The sequence below is a fragment of the Acipenser ruthenus genome, chromosome 4 (genome assembly GCF_902713425.1).
Source record: "Acipenser ruthenus chromosome 4, fAciRut3.2 maternal haplotype, whole genome shotgun sequence".
Taxonomy (NCBI): domain Eukaryota; kingdom Metazoa; phylum Chordata; class Actinopteri; order Acipenseriformes; family Acipenseridae; genus Acipenser; species Acipenser ruthenus.
This window is the reverse complement of record NC_081192.1, coordinates 3568171-3585045: the sequence shown is the minus strand read 5'-3', so window position 1 is coordinate 3585045 and position 16875 is coordinate 3568171. Positions and strand designations below refer to the sequence as shown.

Genomic DNA, 16875 nt, shown 5'->3' with positions numbered 1-16875 from the left:
TTGAAAATCTTGTCATTGCATTCCAGTTTGGTGTGCATGACCAAGATTGAAAAGACCGTGTGCTTCGGGCTGACCATTTCACTCTTTTGATTTTTCTTTTCAAGATTAACACTTTATTTATTTATTTATTTATTTATTTATTTATTTATTTATTTATTTTCCTTTCTGTTATAACTCTAACTTAATTCTTTTTTAAATTATTATTTTTTGCTTCTCTAAACTGCTTGCCAGTGCTTTGTCATGATGATTGTTTGTGCTGATTGGGCGCTAAAGAGGTAAATTACCCACTATGCACCAGTTTTTCAACTGACCACCTCTGCATGACCCTGCCCCCTCACATACCACCAGGCTTAGAATCCTGACAAATAGGGTGAAACGACTTCAGTCAGAACAGTATATATATATATATGTGTGTATTATTTTTTAAAATAAAATATGGGTTTCGATTTGTGTTTTATATGGTGTGGTCCTACAGCAATATTCAATACAGCAACATGATTTCTCATGCATGCTCTGGGATTGTACAGTTTTGTGATGTCAGCAAATTTAAATGACTACAGAGTTCTGGACTCAGTTACCTGTTAATCCAGTTGCTGTGTTGGATAGTGCTACAGAACCTCAACATGTAAATCCATTTGTTTTATTTAAAAATGAAACTTACATTTTAAAACATACTACACTAGGAGGTAACAGCATATAATAACCCTGTTACATTTTTAAAAAAACCACAATATTCTACTTTGGCATATTTTTGGTGCCAATTTCAGTGGAAGGAAAACAAAAGATGAGTCTACTTTGATTACTGTAGAGTTCTCACTAAAGACGTTTTACTGAATCGTATGTGTTGCAATACAGTTCATCAGCCATCTTTTCATAACTTGTGCTCCCTTGCATGAGTAGTTTCTAGTGCATTGAAAAAAAAAAAGATTGAGCATTGGGGAGGTGGCTGTGCCCTGCCTGGTGCCTAATCTCTGTTTGAAACAGACAGAGCTTTGTAACCTAAAGCACCCACTGTTTAAATATAAATATAATACAAAGGAAGACTGCTCTATTACAATCAAATTTGGTAAATGCTTAAAAGTATCCATGAATGCCATAGAAAGATATCTTAAACTAACTTCAATTAGCTGCCAGATTAACCAGCACTTGTATTTGTTCTGGGCCCATTTTACAGATATGTAATGTAATGACTAACAGATCAAATATAGGGGAATTTGTTTCGGCTGGAGTAATCTTTTCAGCACGCCACACCCATCTAATGGGGAGCTTTACTTGAATTTTGGTTGTTTTATTTGGGCTCCCTTTTGAGATACAATGTTTCAGTAGGCGTGTGAGAGCATTAAGCTTCATAGTGAAGATTCTTCTCTTTTAAAGCCACCCCAATGTCCTGTGCTGCATGCTTCATTTCAGTTCAGTTCAGAGCTGTACTAAGTGGTGTGAAGTAATGTCCCGTTCTGTCTTCCATACATGAAATTAAATGTCTCATGAAACATCCTCAGTTAAAAAACAGACAGTCTATGACTGTCCATGTTGGACATGTTAACATATTTATTTAACTGCTGGCTTAATGACATATTTGTGACATATATATTGTTTTTAAGTTGCTCATTAACTTAATAACTAAAATCTACCCCGTGCTTATTTTTAATTTGTGCTTTTTTTTCTTTTTTTATTGCAATTTTTTCCACCGTTACTAATGCAGAAGGCAGCCGAGAAACTTAAAGAGGAGGAGATGAGAAAGATGGCAGAAATGCAAGCTGAGTTAGACAAGCAGAAGCAACTGGCTGAGGCTCATGCCAAAGCTATTGCCAAGGCTGAGAAAGAGGCCCAGGAGCTGAAGCTCAAGATGCAGGAGGAGGTCACCAGGAGAGAGGCGGTGGCTGTTGATGCTGAGCAACAGAAGCAGAACATTCAGCAGGAGCTGCAACAGCTCAGGAACAACTCGGTCACGGAAATCAAGTCCAAGACCCAGCAAGTGGAGGAAGCCCTTTCGAGCCGCACCAGGATTGAGGAGGAAATCCGGCTGGTCAGGATTCAGTTGGAGACTACCGTCAAGCAGAAATCTAATGCTGAATCTGAGCTTCAGCAGCTGAGGCAAAGGGCCGAGGAGGCGGAGAGACAGAGAAAAGCCGCCCAGGAAGAGGCTGAAAAGCTCCTAAAACAGGTGAAAGAAGAGTCCCAGAAAAAGCGTCAGGCCGAGGAAGAGCTAAAGCAGAAAGTAGAGGCAGAAAAAGAAGCTGCCAGGCAAAAGCAAAAGGCCATGGACGACCTGGAGAAACTGAAAATGCAGGCGGAAGAGGCAGAAAGAAGGATGAAACAAGCAGAGATAGAAAAGGATAGGCAATTTAAGGTTGCCCAAGAGGTAGCACAAAAGAGTGCTGCGGCGGAGCTTCAGAGCAAACGCATGTCCTTCGCTGAAAAGACAGCACAGTTGGAACAGTCTCTTAAGCAGGAGCATGTCACCGTCACTTACCTTCAGGAGGAGGCGGAGCGTCTCAAGAGGCAGCAGGAGGAGGCAGATAATGCCAGAGAGGAAGCAGAGAAAGAACTAGAAAAATGGAGACAGAAAGCCAACGAGGCCCTCCGGTTGAGGCTCCAAGCAGAGGAAATAGCCCACAAGAAGAGCCTGGCACAAGAGGATGCTGAAAAGCAGAAAGAGGAGGCTGAGCGAGAAGCCAAGAAGAGAGCCAAGGCCGAGGAAGCTGCCTTGAGGCAAAAAGAGGTGGCAGAGCATGAGCTAGAGAAGCAGAGACAAATTGCAGAGGGCACCGCTCAGCAGAAACTATCAGCTGAACAGGAACTCATCCGACTGAGAGCTGAGTTTGAACATGGTGAACAACAGAGATCCCTGCTTGAGGAAGAGCTTTACCGCCTAAAAAAGGAGGTCAATGAGGCAGTGCAACAAAGAAAACTGCTGGAAGATGAACTAGCCAAAGTTAGGGCTGAAATGGAGATCCTTCTTCAGTCAAAGTCTAAGGCTGAAAAAGAAACGATGTCTAACTCTGAAAAGAGCAAGCAGCTGCTTGAGGCTGAAGCCGCTAAGATGAGGGAGCTTGCTGAAGAGGCCATGAAGCTTCGGTCTATCTCTGAAGAGTCCAAGAAACAGAGGCAACTAGCAGAGGAGGAAGCAGCTCGACAGAGAGCAGAGGCTGAAAGAATCCTAAAGGAAAAGCTGGCCGCAATCAATGAAGCCACACGCTTAAAAACAGAGGCAGAGATCGCCCTGAAAGAGAAAGAGGCTGAAAATGAGCGCCTGAGAAGGCAGGCAGAAGATGAGGCTTACCAAAGAAAGATCCTGGAGGAGCAAGCATCCCAACACAAGCAAGATATTGAGGAGAAGATTAATCTTCTGAAGAAGTCTTCTGAGTCTGAACTGGAGAGGCAGAAGGCTATTGTGGATGAGACTTTAAAACAGAGGCGGATTGTCGAGGAAGAGATACGGATACTAAAGATCAGCTTTGAGAAAGCCTCATCTGGCAAGCAGGACCTGGAGCTGGAGCTAAACAAACTGAAAAACATTGCAGATGAGACTCAGCGTAGTAAGGAGCAGGCTGAGAAAGAAGCTGAAAAGCAACGTCAACTAGCTCTTGAGGAAGAAAACAGACGCAAGGAGGCAGAGGAGAAGGTGAAGAAGATTGCGGCTGCTGAGGAAGAAGCTGCCCGTCAACACAAGGCAGCTCTGGGCGAAGTTGAACGCCTCAAGAAGAAAGCTGAGGAGGCTAGGAACCAGAAAGAACTTTCTGAGAAAGAGGCAGAGAAGCAGATTCAACTAGCACAACAGGCTGCCGAGAAACGCATTGCTGCTGAAGAGAAGGCCCATATTGTTGTCGTGCAGCAGAAAGAACAGGAGCTAATGCAGACCAGGATGCAGGAACAGTCAATCCTGGATAAGCTGAAGGAGGAGGCAGAAAAAGCCAAGAAGATGGCAGAAGAAGCAGAAAAAGCCAAACAGAAGGCACAGCAGGAAGTGGCTCGTTTCCGACAGCAAGCTGAAGAGGCTGAGCGTCAGAAGCAAGCAGCTGAAGTTGAAGCCACCAACCAAGCTAAGGCCCAAGAGGATGCCGAAAAACTGCGAAAAGAAGCAGAGCTTGAAGCAACTAAGCGTGCCCAGACTGAGGCCACAGCTTTGAAACAGAAGGAATTAGCAGATGCTGAGATGGAGAAGCACAAAAAGCTTGCAGAACAAACTGTGAAGCAAAAGGCTCAAGTTGAGAAAGAACTGACAAAGGTGAAGCTTCAGCTAGAAGAGACAGATACACAGAAGGGCCTTCTGGATGAGGAGCTGCATCGCCTCAAGGATGAAGTTACTGATGCTGCCAAGCAGAAAGCTCAAGTTGAAGAAGAGCTGTTCAAGGTCCGAATCCAAATGGAGGAGCTCATAAAACTGAAGATCAGAATTGAGAATGAAAACCAGATGCTGATGAAAAAAGATAAGGACAACACCCAACAGTTCCTGCAAGAGGAAGCAGAAAATATGAAAAAGCTGGCAGAGGAAGCTGCCCACCTCAGCGTGGCGGCCGAAGAGGCTGCTCGTTTGAGGCAGATAGCAGAATCTGACTTGGCTCAACAGCGGGCCCTTGCAGAGAAAATGTTGAAGGAGAAAATGCAGGCCATCCAAGAGGCATCCAGACTGAAAGCAGAGGCAGAGATGCTCCAGAGACAGAAAGACCTAGCCCAGGAGCAGGCCCAGAAACTCCTGGAGGACAAACAGCAGATGCAGCAACGACTGGAAGAGGAGACAGAAGGGTTCCAAAAAACCCTGGAGGCTGAGCGCAGGAGACAGCTGGAGATCACAGCTGAGGCAGAGAAGCTGAAGCTAAAGGTGTCTCAGCTGAGTGATGCTCAGTCCAGAGCTGAGGAGGAAGCCAAGAAGTTCAAGAAGCAGGCCGATGAGATCAGTTCTCGTCTCCATGAGACTGAGCTCTCCAACAAACAGAAGTTTACTGTGGTAGAGAAGTTGGAAGTCCAACGACTCCAGAGCAACAAAGAGTCTGATGACCTCCGCAGAGCTATCACTGAACTTGAGAAAGAGAAGGCAAAACTGAAAAAAGAAGCTGATGACTTACAGAAGAAAGCAGCAGAGGTATTTCAAATTGGCTTTGTTAATATAAGTATTTTAACAGCAGAATTTATTTTTAATGATTTCTGTTTAGATAATCACAACTAATTGTTTTTACTAGCAGCTCATCTCAAACTAACATTTAATACGTTTAAAACAATTTTCAGAATTTCTAGAGTTTTATTTAAAAAACAATATTGGCGTTGCAGCCACAATAAAACCATGGGCTCTATTTTGAAACAAGGTCATTGGCAAAGCCAAGTTTTCAGCGAAAGAAAATTGAAATGGTATGAGGGAGTATATTTTTGGTGCTTAATAGTTGTGACTTTTTATGGTTCAGTAACTGCATGCCTCTGTTTTCTAGAACCACACATTTTAAAACTAAAACTTTTTTTGTATTTTCCATTAGATGGTAGTTGCCCAGCAGGAACAGATCAAACAGGAGACCCATACTCTTCAAAAGACTTTCATAACAGAAAAGGAGATGCTCATAAAGAAGGAGAAATTTATTGAGGAAGAGAAATCAAAGCTGGAAAAACAGTTTGAGGAGGAGATGAAAAAGGCCAAGGCTCTTAAAGATGAGCAGGAGCGGCAGAGGAAGCAGATGGAAGAGGAGAAGAAGAAGCTTCAGTCCACCATGGACGCTGCTCTGAAGAAACAACAAGATGCCGAGGAGGAGGTCCGCAGCAAACAGAATGAGCTACAGGAGCTGGAAAAGAAAAGACTGGAGCAGGAGAAATTGCTGGCTGAGGAGAACCAGAAGCTACGTGAAAAATTGCAGCAGCTCCAAGTGGTGCAGAAACCAGCCCCAGCCCAAACCCACACAAGGGAGATCATGATCCAGACAGATGATGTTCCTGAAGAAGAACTGGTTGCCATGACCCAAGTGGGAGTCCAGAGTGTAAATGGCCGGGACACAGTCGATTCAGTGGGCAGTCCCAAGCAAAACGGAGAAGCAGGGCCAGCTTTTGATGGCATTCGTGAAAAAGTCCCTGCCAGCAGACTTCTTGCAGTTGGAATCTTGAGCAAAAAGCTTATGGATAAACTGAAGAAAGGTAAAACCACTGTGGAAGAACTCGCCAAGACTGAGAACCTGAAGAATTACCTGAAAGGGAAGAACAGCATTGGGGGAATCTTGCTAAAGCCTAACAAGAAAATGAGTCTTTATCAAGCTTTCAAGGATAGAATAATTACACCAGGGACTGCCATGATCCTGCTGGAAGCACAAGCTGCCTCTGGGTACATTATTGACCCAATAAAGAATGCAAAGCTTTCAGTCAATGAAGCTGTAAAAGAGGGCCTAATTGGACCAGAGCTGCACACCAGAATGCTCTCAGCTGAAAGAGCAGTCACAGGCTATAAAGATCCATACACAGGTAGCAAGATCTCCCTTTTTGAAGCCATGAAAAAGGACCTGATTATAAAGGAACATGGCATTCGCCTGTTAGAGGCACAGATAGCTACAGGTGGCATTATTGACCCAGTGAACAGCCACCGTGTACCAATTGAGACTGCATATAAGCTGGGCTTCTTTGACTCAGAAATGAACAAGATCTTGTTGGACCCTACTGATGACACCAAAGGATTTTTTGATCCAAACACTCAGGAAAACCTCACTTACCTGCAGCTGATGGAGAGATGTGTAACAGATCCCGAAACCGGTCTTTGCCTCCTTCCTATAACAGAGAAAGCAGCCAAAAGTGAGCAAACCTACACAGACGAAGAAACGAAAGATGTGTTTAGAAAAGCCACTGTCTCAGTTCCATTTGGCAGATTCAAGGGCAAGACTGTCACCATATGGGAAATCATCAACTCTGAGTATTTCACAGAGGAACAAAGAAGGGATCTCATTCGGCAGTACAAGACAGGGAAAATCACTGTGGAGAAAATAATCAAGATCGTCATCACAGTGGTGGAAGAGGGTGAGAAAAAGAAACAAGTTGCATTTGAGGGTCTTAGGGCTCCTGTCCCTGCTAATGAACTCTTGGAGTCCAAAATCATTGACAAAGACTTGTACAACCAGTTACACCAGGGCAAAACATCTATTAAGGATATCTCTGAGCTGGAGCCAGTTAAGAAGTGCCTGAAAGGTACAAACAGCATTGCTGGGGTTGTGATCGAGTCAACCAAGGAGAAATTACCCATTTATCAAGCCATGAAGAAAGACTTTCTGCGACAGGGGCCTGGACTTGCTCTCTTAGAGGCCCAAGCTGCCACTGGCTATATTATCAACCCAGTCACCAATGAGAAGCTTACTGTTGATGAGGCTGTCAAAGCAGGTCTTGTTGGCCCTGAACTGCATGATAAGCTGCTATCTGCAGAGAGAGCTGTAACTGGGTACAAGGATCCTTATACTGGAAGCACTGTCTCCTTGTTCCAGGCCATGCAAAAGGACCTGATTCACAAAGACCAGGGAATCCGTTTGCTAGATGCCCAGTTGGCAACCGGAGGTGTCATTGACCCGGTCAAAAGCCATCGTATTCCAGTGGATATCGCCTGCAAGCGTGGGTATCTTGATGATGAGATGAACAAGATCCTCTCAAATCCAACCGATGATACCAAAGGTTTCTTTGACCCTAACACACAGGAGAATGTCACGTATCGGCAGCTGCAAAAAAGATGTGTCACTGACAAAGATACTGGTCTGTGCTTACTGCCCCTCTCAGAGCAAGCTATTAAAGCCAAGGAAGAACAGACACACTCTGATATCCAGACTAAAGAGGCTCTGAACCAGGCTACGGTGGAGGTACAATCTGGACCCTTCAAAGGAAAAAGAGTGACTATCTGGGAAATCATCAACTCTGAATATTTGACAGAAGAACAAAGGATTGAGCTGATTAGACAGTACAGGACAGGGAAGGTGACTATGGAGAAGATCATTAAGATTGTGATTACTATCATTGATGAAACAGAGACCAAGAAACAACAGCAGGTTAGCTTTAATGGCCTGAGAGCACCAGTCCCAGCTAGCTCGTTATTTGACTCCAATATTATTGACAAAGCTACATACAGCCAGCTTCAGCAGGGAAAGAAGACACCAAAGGAAGTCTCAGAAATCGATTCAGTGAAGAAATACCTGCAAGGGACCGACAGCATTGCCGGCATCTATGTAGAGCCTACAAAAGAAAAAATGACAGTTTACCAAGCTATGAAGAAAAATTATATAAGACCAAGCACAGCTCTTGGTCTGCTGGAAGCACAAGCAGCTACTGGATTTGTAATTGATCCAATCAAAAACCAGAAGCTCACAGTGCATGATGCTGTCAAGGCAGGTGTTGTTGGCCCTGAAATGCATGAAAAACTTCTCTTGGCTGAAAAAGCAGTAACTGGTTACAAAGATCCTTATACTGGAAATACAATCTCTCTATTCCAAGCAATGCAGAAGGATCTAATCCTAAAAGAACAAGCAATTCCACTCCTGGAAGCTCAGATTGCCACTGGGGGCATCATTGATCCAGTAAACAGCCACCGTGTGCCTATTGAGGTGGCCTACAAGCGGGGGTATTTTGACCAAGAAATGAGCAAGATCTTCTCTCACCCTTCAAATGATACCAAAGGTTTTGTTGATCCAAACACTAATGACAAGCTCACCTACCAGCAGCTGAAAGAAGGGTGTATTAGAGACCCTGATACTGGACTATGCTTTATCCCACTTAAAAAGACAGAGGGACCATCAGTGGTGGAAAAGACTTTTATATACACTGAAGAAGAAACCAAGAACGAATTTGAGAAAACCCAAGTTGACATACCTCTTGAAAGCCAAGCTGGGAAGTCAATGTCCCTCTGGGATGTCATGAACTCTGACCTTCTTCCAGAGGAGGAAAGGATGAAACTTCTGCAACAGTATCAATCAGGCAGTATCACAAAGGAACGCATGATCATTATCATTATCGAAATTATTGAGCAGAGAGAGATCATTAGGCATGAACAGAGCATTACTTGCGATGTTATCCGACGCAGGGTTACTATTGAAGAATTATACAGTGCCAGGATCATTGACCTTGAAACCTATAACTTCCTTAAACAAGGAAAGAAGACCATAAGAGAAATCATGGAAACTGAGATTGTTAAACGTTACCTGTTTGGCACTGGCAGTGTTGCTGGTTTTCTGGCCTCCTCAAAGGAAAAGGTCAGCATCTATCAGGCAATGAAGAGAGGTCTGATTAAGCCTGAAGTAGCCTTTGGTCTTTTGGAAGCTCAAGCAGCAACTGGGTTCATGATTGACCCAGTAAAAGATGAAATGTTAACTGTTGACGAGGCTGTTAGAAAGAATGTCGTTGGGCCAGAGATCCATGATAAGCTCCTCTCAGCTGAGAGAGCAGTCACGGGTTACAGGGACCCTTACAGTGGGAAAACCATCTCCCTTTTCCAGGCCATGAAGAAAGACTTGATCTCTGAAGAGTATGCCCTCAAGTTACTTGAAGCTCAGTTTGCCACAGGTGGCATCATGGACCCAGAATACAATTTCCACTTGCCAACAGATGTTGCCTTGCAACGGGGGTACATGAATAAGGAAACAAATGAAAAGATTTCTGATCCAAATGGGGATGTCAAAGGCTACCTGGACCCCATCACCGAGGAAAAGCTTTCCTATGCTCAGCTGCTCAAGGGTTGCAAGATTGACATAGGCACCGGCCTCCGTCTACTATCTCTGTCAGATAGGAGGTTGATGTTTAAAGGCTTGAGAAAGCAGATTACCATGGAAGAGCTTGTGCGTTCTGAGATTATAGACCAGAAGACAGTTCAACAGCTTCAGGAAGGTTTGACTACCATTGAAGAAGTAAGCAGGCAACTTCAAAAATACCTGGAAGGCACCAGCTGTATTGCTGGAGTCTTTGTTGAATCCACTAAAGACCGCCTTTCAGTATACCAGGCAATGAAGAAGAACATGATTAGGCCAGGGACTGCTTTTGAACTTCTGGAAGCCCAAGCTGCTACTGGATATGTGATTGACCCAATAAAGAACCAGAAGTTGACAGTCAATGAGGCTGTCCTGTTGGGAATTGTAGGCCCTGAGTTCAAAGATAAACTGCTGTCTGCTGAGAGAGCTGTAACAGGTTACAAAGACCCATATTCTGGCAAAATTATTTCTCTGTTCCAGGCCATGAAAAAAGGACTGATCTTAAAGGACCATGGCATCCGTCTTATTGAAGCTCAGATTGCTACTGGAGGTATCATCGATCCAGAGGAAAGTCATCGCTTGCCAGTAGAGGTGGCGTACAAACGTGGCCTGTTTGATGAGGAGATGAACAAGATCCTCTTAGACCCCAGTGATGACACAAGAGGTTTCTTCGACCCGAACACAGAGGAGAACCTGACTTACCTACAGCTGATGGAGAGGTGCTTCACAGACCCTGAGACAGGCCTGGTCCTACTGCTTCTAAAAGATAAGAAACGGGAAAGGAAGACTTCCTCCAAGTCTTCTGTCCGCAAACGTAGAGTGGTTATTGTGGATCCTGAGACAGGCAAAGAGATGTCTGTGTACGAAGCTTATCGCAAGGGGCTTATTGACCACCAGACCTACCTTGAGCTTTCAGAGCAGGAGTGTGAGTGGGAAGAAATAACCATCTCTTCCTCTGATGGTGTGGTCAAATCCATGATAATCGACAGGAGATCTGGTCGGCAGTATGACATTGATGATGCTATTTCCAAAGGCCTCATCGATAAGTCTTCCTTGGATCAGTACCGCTCTGGTAGTCTCTCCATCACAGAGTTTGCTGACATGTTGTCAGGCAACATGGGTGGGTTCCGTTCCAGATCCTCCTCCATCGGATCATCCTCCTCCTATCCAATGAGTCCCCTCCCATCAATCAAGACCCCGGCAACTACATGGAATGACCCTACTGAGGAAACGGGTCCAGTTGCTGGAATCTTAGACACTGACACATTGGAAAAGGTATCCATTACCGAAGCCATGCACCGCAACCTAGTAGACAACATCACTGGTCAAAGACTCTTGGAGGCCCAGTCTTGTACAGGAGGCATAATCGATCCCAACACTGGGGAAAAGTTCCCTGTGGCTGATGCCATGAATAAGGGGTTGGTGGACAAAATCATGGTGGACCGCATCAACCTGGCCCAGAAGGCCTACCATGGATTTGAAGACCCAAGAACCAAGACAAAGATGTCTGCTGCCCAGGCATTAAAGAAAGGCTGGCTATACTATGAAGCTGGCCAACGCTTCCTGGAAGTCCAGTATCTGACTGGCGGGTTGATTGAACCTGATGTGGCTGGCAGAGTCCAGCTGGATGAGGCCATCAGGAAGGGAACCTTGGATGCCCGCACTGCACAGAAGCTCAGAGACGTCAGCGCTTACTCCAAATACCTGACCTGCCCCAAAACCAAACTGAAGATCTCCTACAAGGACGCCATGGACAGGAGCATGGTTGAAGAAGGCTCTGGGCTGCGTCTGCTAGAGGCCTCTTCACAGTCATCCAAAGGGCTGTACAGCCCCTACAACGCCAGTGCCTCTGGGTCAGCCTCCGGATCCCGGTCCGGGTCCAGAACTGGCTCAAGAACAGGATCAAGACGGGGCAGCTTCGATGCCACTGGAACTCCATTCTCCACGTCCTTCTCTTCATCCTCCTACAGCTCCACAAGCTATGGTCGTCGATACGACGCCGGGCCTCACAGTGGATTGAACTTGGATGAACTTGCACAAGCCCTATCCGCATTGAGTAGGAACTGCAGTCTTGAGGAAAGAGCGATCTTCACAGCAATACAACCACTGCACTCTGCAGTGGCATAGTTTGTAGGAAACATGTTAAAGAAACAAGAAAAACACATTATTTATTCTGCTCTACATGTAGTTGAGTTTATTCTTTACTAGTGCTATATAAATATTACTACCTTTCTGAATATTATTTCTATCTGTTCATCCTCTATTCTAAACCAAGCCACTGGCTCAAAGGAATCTGCATTCAGTTAATAATACCTGTTTTTATTGTTCTGTTTTGCTGGCCTAATTAGTGATAGTATTTTAATTAGTTTTAACTTTGAATGAATAATATAACAGATTTTTGTGACTGACTACAATTGTTTTAACACATGTCAGTATCAGATAATTTCCCAGCTGTCGATATACTACACTTCATCAACCAATAAAACATATTACAGCCTTCATTTATTCTTCTTCTTCAAAAAAAAAGAATATTTTCTCATAGCCTCTAAGTACTTCAAATTTATCCTTTAGATGACAAGACAAGAAATATATATATATATATATATATATATATATATATATATATATATATATATATATATATATATATATATATATATATTGGTTTGTATTGGGGGGGAAATGAATACAGATCAATTAAAGATATAAGATTGAATAAGAAAGATTTAATTTAGCCAAGCAAACAAAAATAAAAAAAATAAAACTCTTGACTATCTGCAGAGCAGAATAAACATACTAGCCACATTTGGGAAAAGGAAAACACTGAAAATAAATGCTTCAAGACACCAGGCTTTTAGATCTGTAATATAATGCAAACTCAACTACCCTTCCATGATTAACCCTCTGCCAACCCAAAGCACCGTTCACTGCCCTTTGTGCTATGATTATGTGATGTTTTGTCTTCTGCCTAAGCTGCCCACTTACTCTGCAAGACACAAGCAATTATGTGCCCTAAAAACTCATGGCCAGACTCTTCAAAACATCGTGGGGAAACACAAATTACCTAAATTCATGTACGGCAAGAAGTATTATCAACATATAACCCTCCCACACCCTTCTCAGGAATCCCTCCTGTTCTCTGTAGAAATAAATGGGGAATCTCTACCACTGAGGCCAAAGGACAAATCATGCCTGCTGTAGCTCAAGAAAGCAAATAAGACTTTGAAATGTTGGATTTCTGGCTTCAATGAATATGGATGCAGTAGAAGCAGGAGCTCAAAGGCTCTTCAGACCCTCCTTGGAGATACAGTATGATGATGATGATGGTGCTTGTAAGTAAAGTCAAGTAGAATTCCTGGATTGTTTCCTCTAGCTGCTTTCACTTTTATTCTTTACTCACTTTTATCTTCACAACTTTTCACTCGGCATGGCTCCTCTCTCTTCCACCACTTACCTGAGTGAGATTAGAAGCTGCCCAAATAAAGGTGCCCAGAACAGGGTGGCTGCTCTGCATGTGAGTCTGTCCTCTTTCTCTACTGTATTTCTCTATCTGGGGAGTGGCTCACATGTCCAAAATATTACTCTAATCAATTAAAAGGTGCACTGGATACCAGCTTACCTGCATGGTGATGGTGCTTTCTGTTGATCTTTGACATGATGGCCTTTTATTTTGGGATTGTTTTCTTAGCATGAGATTTTTATGCACAAGTACTTTAAAGAACACGTGGTGGGACTTCACAATATGTTGTGTTTTCTGTGCATAGCATTCAAATTTAGCATGTCAAGGAGGTAATCATGAAATGGGAGATTCACCCCTCTTTTATTAGCATGCAAACCAGAAAATCTTGAGTATTAGAAACATGCAAGGTGTTAGTTTAGTGGGGACCCCTTTCTTATTTCTTTTGATTTCTATAAGTTTTTTGTTTTTTTTATGTTGGTTCTAGGTGTCCCTCTTCACTGCTTTACTCCAAAGACAAGGAACAGAGGGTGAGACTCAAAGATGGATATCTGAGGTTCAGGGTCCTCGGACTGACCTAAACTGCAACATTACTATGAGGATTCAACTGCCTGCATGTCCAGAGATTCGGGTAAAAATGATCACCATGGTTCAACCCAAAATGACACCTACAGCGACTTCATTGTTGCTTTCTGACACCAGATTCATCTGATTTGAGATCTCAAACAGCTGCCCTGAGATGCTCTTATGTATTTTTCTTTTCGTTATTGCAATAATCTGAAGATTATAATTTCTTCGGAAATCCCATTGGCTGTTTTCACACCAATGCAGGATGTTGTAGTAAAGAAGGGGGCTGTTGGATATCTTGCTGTTTTTCCATCACAAAACTTTTTTTTTTGTATTCATTCCATTGATTTGAAATCATGTTTTGTTTTATTTTAGATCTTCATTCAAGTATTACCCTTCTTCTCCCACCTCATCTCCTGCCTGAAGAGAATTGAGACTTATCACACCTTTGAGATTTTGAGAAGCCTTGAGATTCCAGGAATAAGCTGCATGCCCCATGTCCTGACCTGACCTGACCTGAACCCAGAATCACTATAGAAACTTCAGCACACCAAATAGACTGATACCCAGTACATGCCTTACCTTAAGAAGCTGCTCAAACTGCACAGATATTCTCAATGCTTAGTCTTCTGAGGCTTTCAAAGCTATGCTATATTACATTGGCCAATAAAATGTGTTCTGACTAAGAATGTGTCACCGCATGCACTTTACAGGACCAGCTTAGGGTTAAATATTGACTGTTCAGTGTATGGTATATACCCAATATGTAAAATGACTTGTGGTACTGTACATAACAGTAAATGGTCATGATAGACATGGAGGCCACTTTACAAAATGGTAATTTACTTTGAAAATGTCCCCATGCGATGATCATTGTAAAGAGTCTCGCCATATCAAGTTACGCTGCTGTTATACTGTTGTGTGTCTTAGATTTGAAATATTTCAACATGAGTTTTGCATTTACAAGAACAAGAAAAATCAATTGCATAGTACTGTACATGTCATTAAAAAGCTGGAAAGATGAAATGTTACAATAACTGGACTTGTAGTTTACACTTTGAGGTAGATCAGAGAGGCAAATGTACTCCCTTTCATCCATAATTCAGTGTGGCAGACAATGAACCAATAGGGCTCCCTCATGTGTGCCTATGCATGTTGTGTTTGGTCTATCAACACGTTATAGATAAGGACGTTACTCCACAAAGAAACTATGCCTTCTATACAAAATACTGTCAAACTAGAGAAGGAATATTGCTATCAATTGCATGTTTTAATTTTTTTTTGACCTTTTAATCAATTATTTAACAGCTACTGTAGTAATGGATATCCAATAATATTATAATAGTTATAAGAAGAATTTTAAATGCAATAATACCCTGTTCACTAAAATTTGCCGTTGCAGCTAAACAGTATTGAGTGACTGTAATAATTGTCATTCATGACTTGCTAATTTAGTTTACACCCATTCAAAAACTTTTTTTTTTTTTATTTTGCTGACGGCTATGTGATAATATACAATATTATTATTTTGTTTTAATCTTTAAAATGTGGTATTACATTTTTTTTAAATTTAATGTTTTATAGTTAACCCTTATTTTAAAATATTGTAATCTTGCAATCAGTTTTATACAATGAGAAAAATCAATCATGGTTTAGTACTGGTTTGCACCATTGGGCCACTGGAGGTTTAAGAAAGTATATAGATCTACTACATACAGTATGCTTCAAAATAACTCGTATATTACATATTATGATTTTCTGTGCTACAAAATGTCAAATTGTGTGTGAATTGTAATTTATCACACAATTTGTGCCACACATTTTCTCCTTGATGCTAAATCTTAGTGAACTAGAGTAACTATGCCTGTCCCACATAATAGCCAACACTCCTTTCTCAAGCATCTGAAAGCTTTAAAATGTGTTTTTTTATAGTTTGCTGATCCCATGTGCTTTCCAAATAGCAATAAGGTTGTCATTTATGTACTGTTGCTCTCCTTAAAAGTACTTCTGTAAATCATGTCATATTTTTTCTTTGTTTTCGTCATATTTTTGATATTATATATAAGGATATTTTTGCTTTGCATGTTTTACTAACTAAAATATATATACAAAAGAGTAAGCTAATAAAGGCATTAAGTATATCCATATCCACTTTGTTGAAACTGATTTATATAATTAAAAATACATAATTATTCAGAACGAACTGGTTGGTTTTGCCCATAATAATGAGTTTGTGTTGTTATGGGGCATGATTATAAAGAAGAGACATCTGGTGTATTTTTGAGTATAACACTATAATCAAATGTAAATAAACCAATGTGCTGTAAACAAGACGTGTTGTCATTCATCTGTTGATCAGTACGAGTCTCCTCATGCCATTCATCTGTTGATCAGTACGAGTCTCCTCATGTCATTCATCTGTTGATCAGTACGAGTCTCCTCATGCCATTCATCTGTTGATCAGTACGAGTCTCCTCATGCCATTCATCTGTTGATCAGTACGAGTCTCCTCATGTCATTCATCTGTTGATCAGTACGAGTCTCCTCATGCCATTCATCTGTTGATCAGTACGAGTCTCCTCATGCCATTCATAAGAACATAAGAAAGTTTACAAACGAGAAGAGGCTATTCAGCTATTCTTGCTCGTTTGGTTGTTAGTACCTTATTGATCCCAGAATCTCATCAAGCAGCTTCTTGAAGGATCCCAGGGTATCAGCTTCAACAACATTACTGGGGAGTTGGTTCCAGACCCTCACAATTCTCTCTATAAAAATGTGCCTCCTATTTTCTGTTCTGAATGCCCCTTTATCTAATCTCCATTTGTGACCCCTGGTCCTTGTTTCTTTTTTCCGGCTGAAAATGTCCCCTGCGTCGACATTGTCTATACCTTTTAGGATTTTGAAAGCTTGAATCAGATCGCCGCGTAGTCTTCTTTGTTCAAGACTGAATAGATTCAATTCTTTAAGCCTGTCTGCATACGACATGCCTTTTAAACCCGGGATAATTCTGGTCGCTCTTTGCACTCTTTCTAGAGCAGCAATATCCTTTTTGTAACGAGGTGACCAGAACTGAACACAATATTCTAGGTGAGGTCTTACTAATGCATTATAAAGTTTTAACATTACTTCCCTTGATTTAAATTCAACACTTTTCACAATATATCCAAGCAT

General features: G+C 42.1%; 1 protein-coding gene across 21 annotated transcripts in view; it reads left to right on the top strand.

Moving 5' to 3' along the window:
• plecb (plectin b) overlaps positions 1-16035 on the top strand; it is a 242075-nt gene extending 226040 nt beyond the window's left edge. For 20 of the 21 annotated variants that reach the window (XM_059021366.1, XM_059021364.1, XM_059021394.1 and 17 more), the window contains 4 exons: positions 1703-5083; positions 5469-13012; positions 13625-13768; positions 14080-16035. In XM_059021366.1, coding sequence (XP_058877349.1) covers positions 1703-5083; positions 5469-11807 — 9720 coding nt within the window. In that variant the 3' untranslated portion in view covers positions 11808-13012; positions 13625-13768; positions 14080-16035. Of the gene's footprint in view, positions 1-1702; positions 5084-5468; positions 13013-13148; positions 13195-13624; positions 13769-14079 lie in introns of all 21 variants that reach the window. The other variant, XM_059021360.1, reaches the window with a different exon arrangement.
• Positions 16036-16875: the final 840 nt, after the last annotated feature.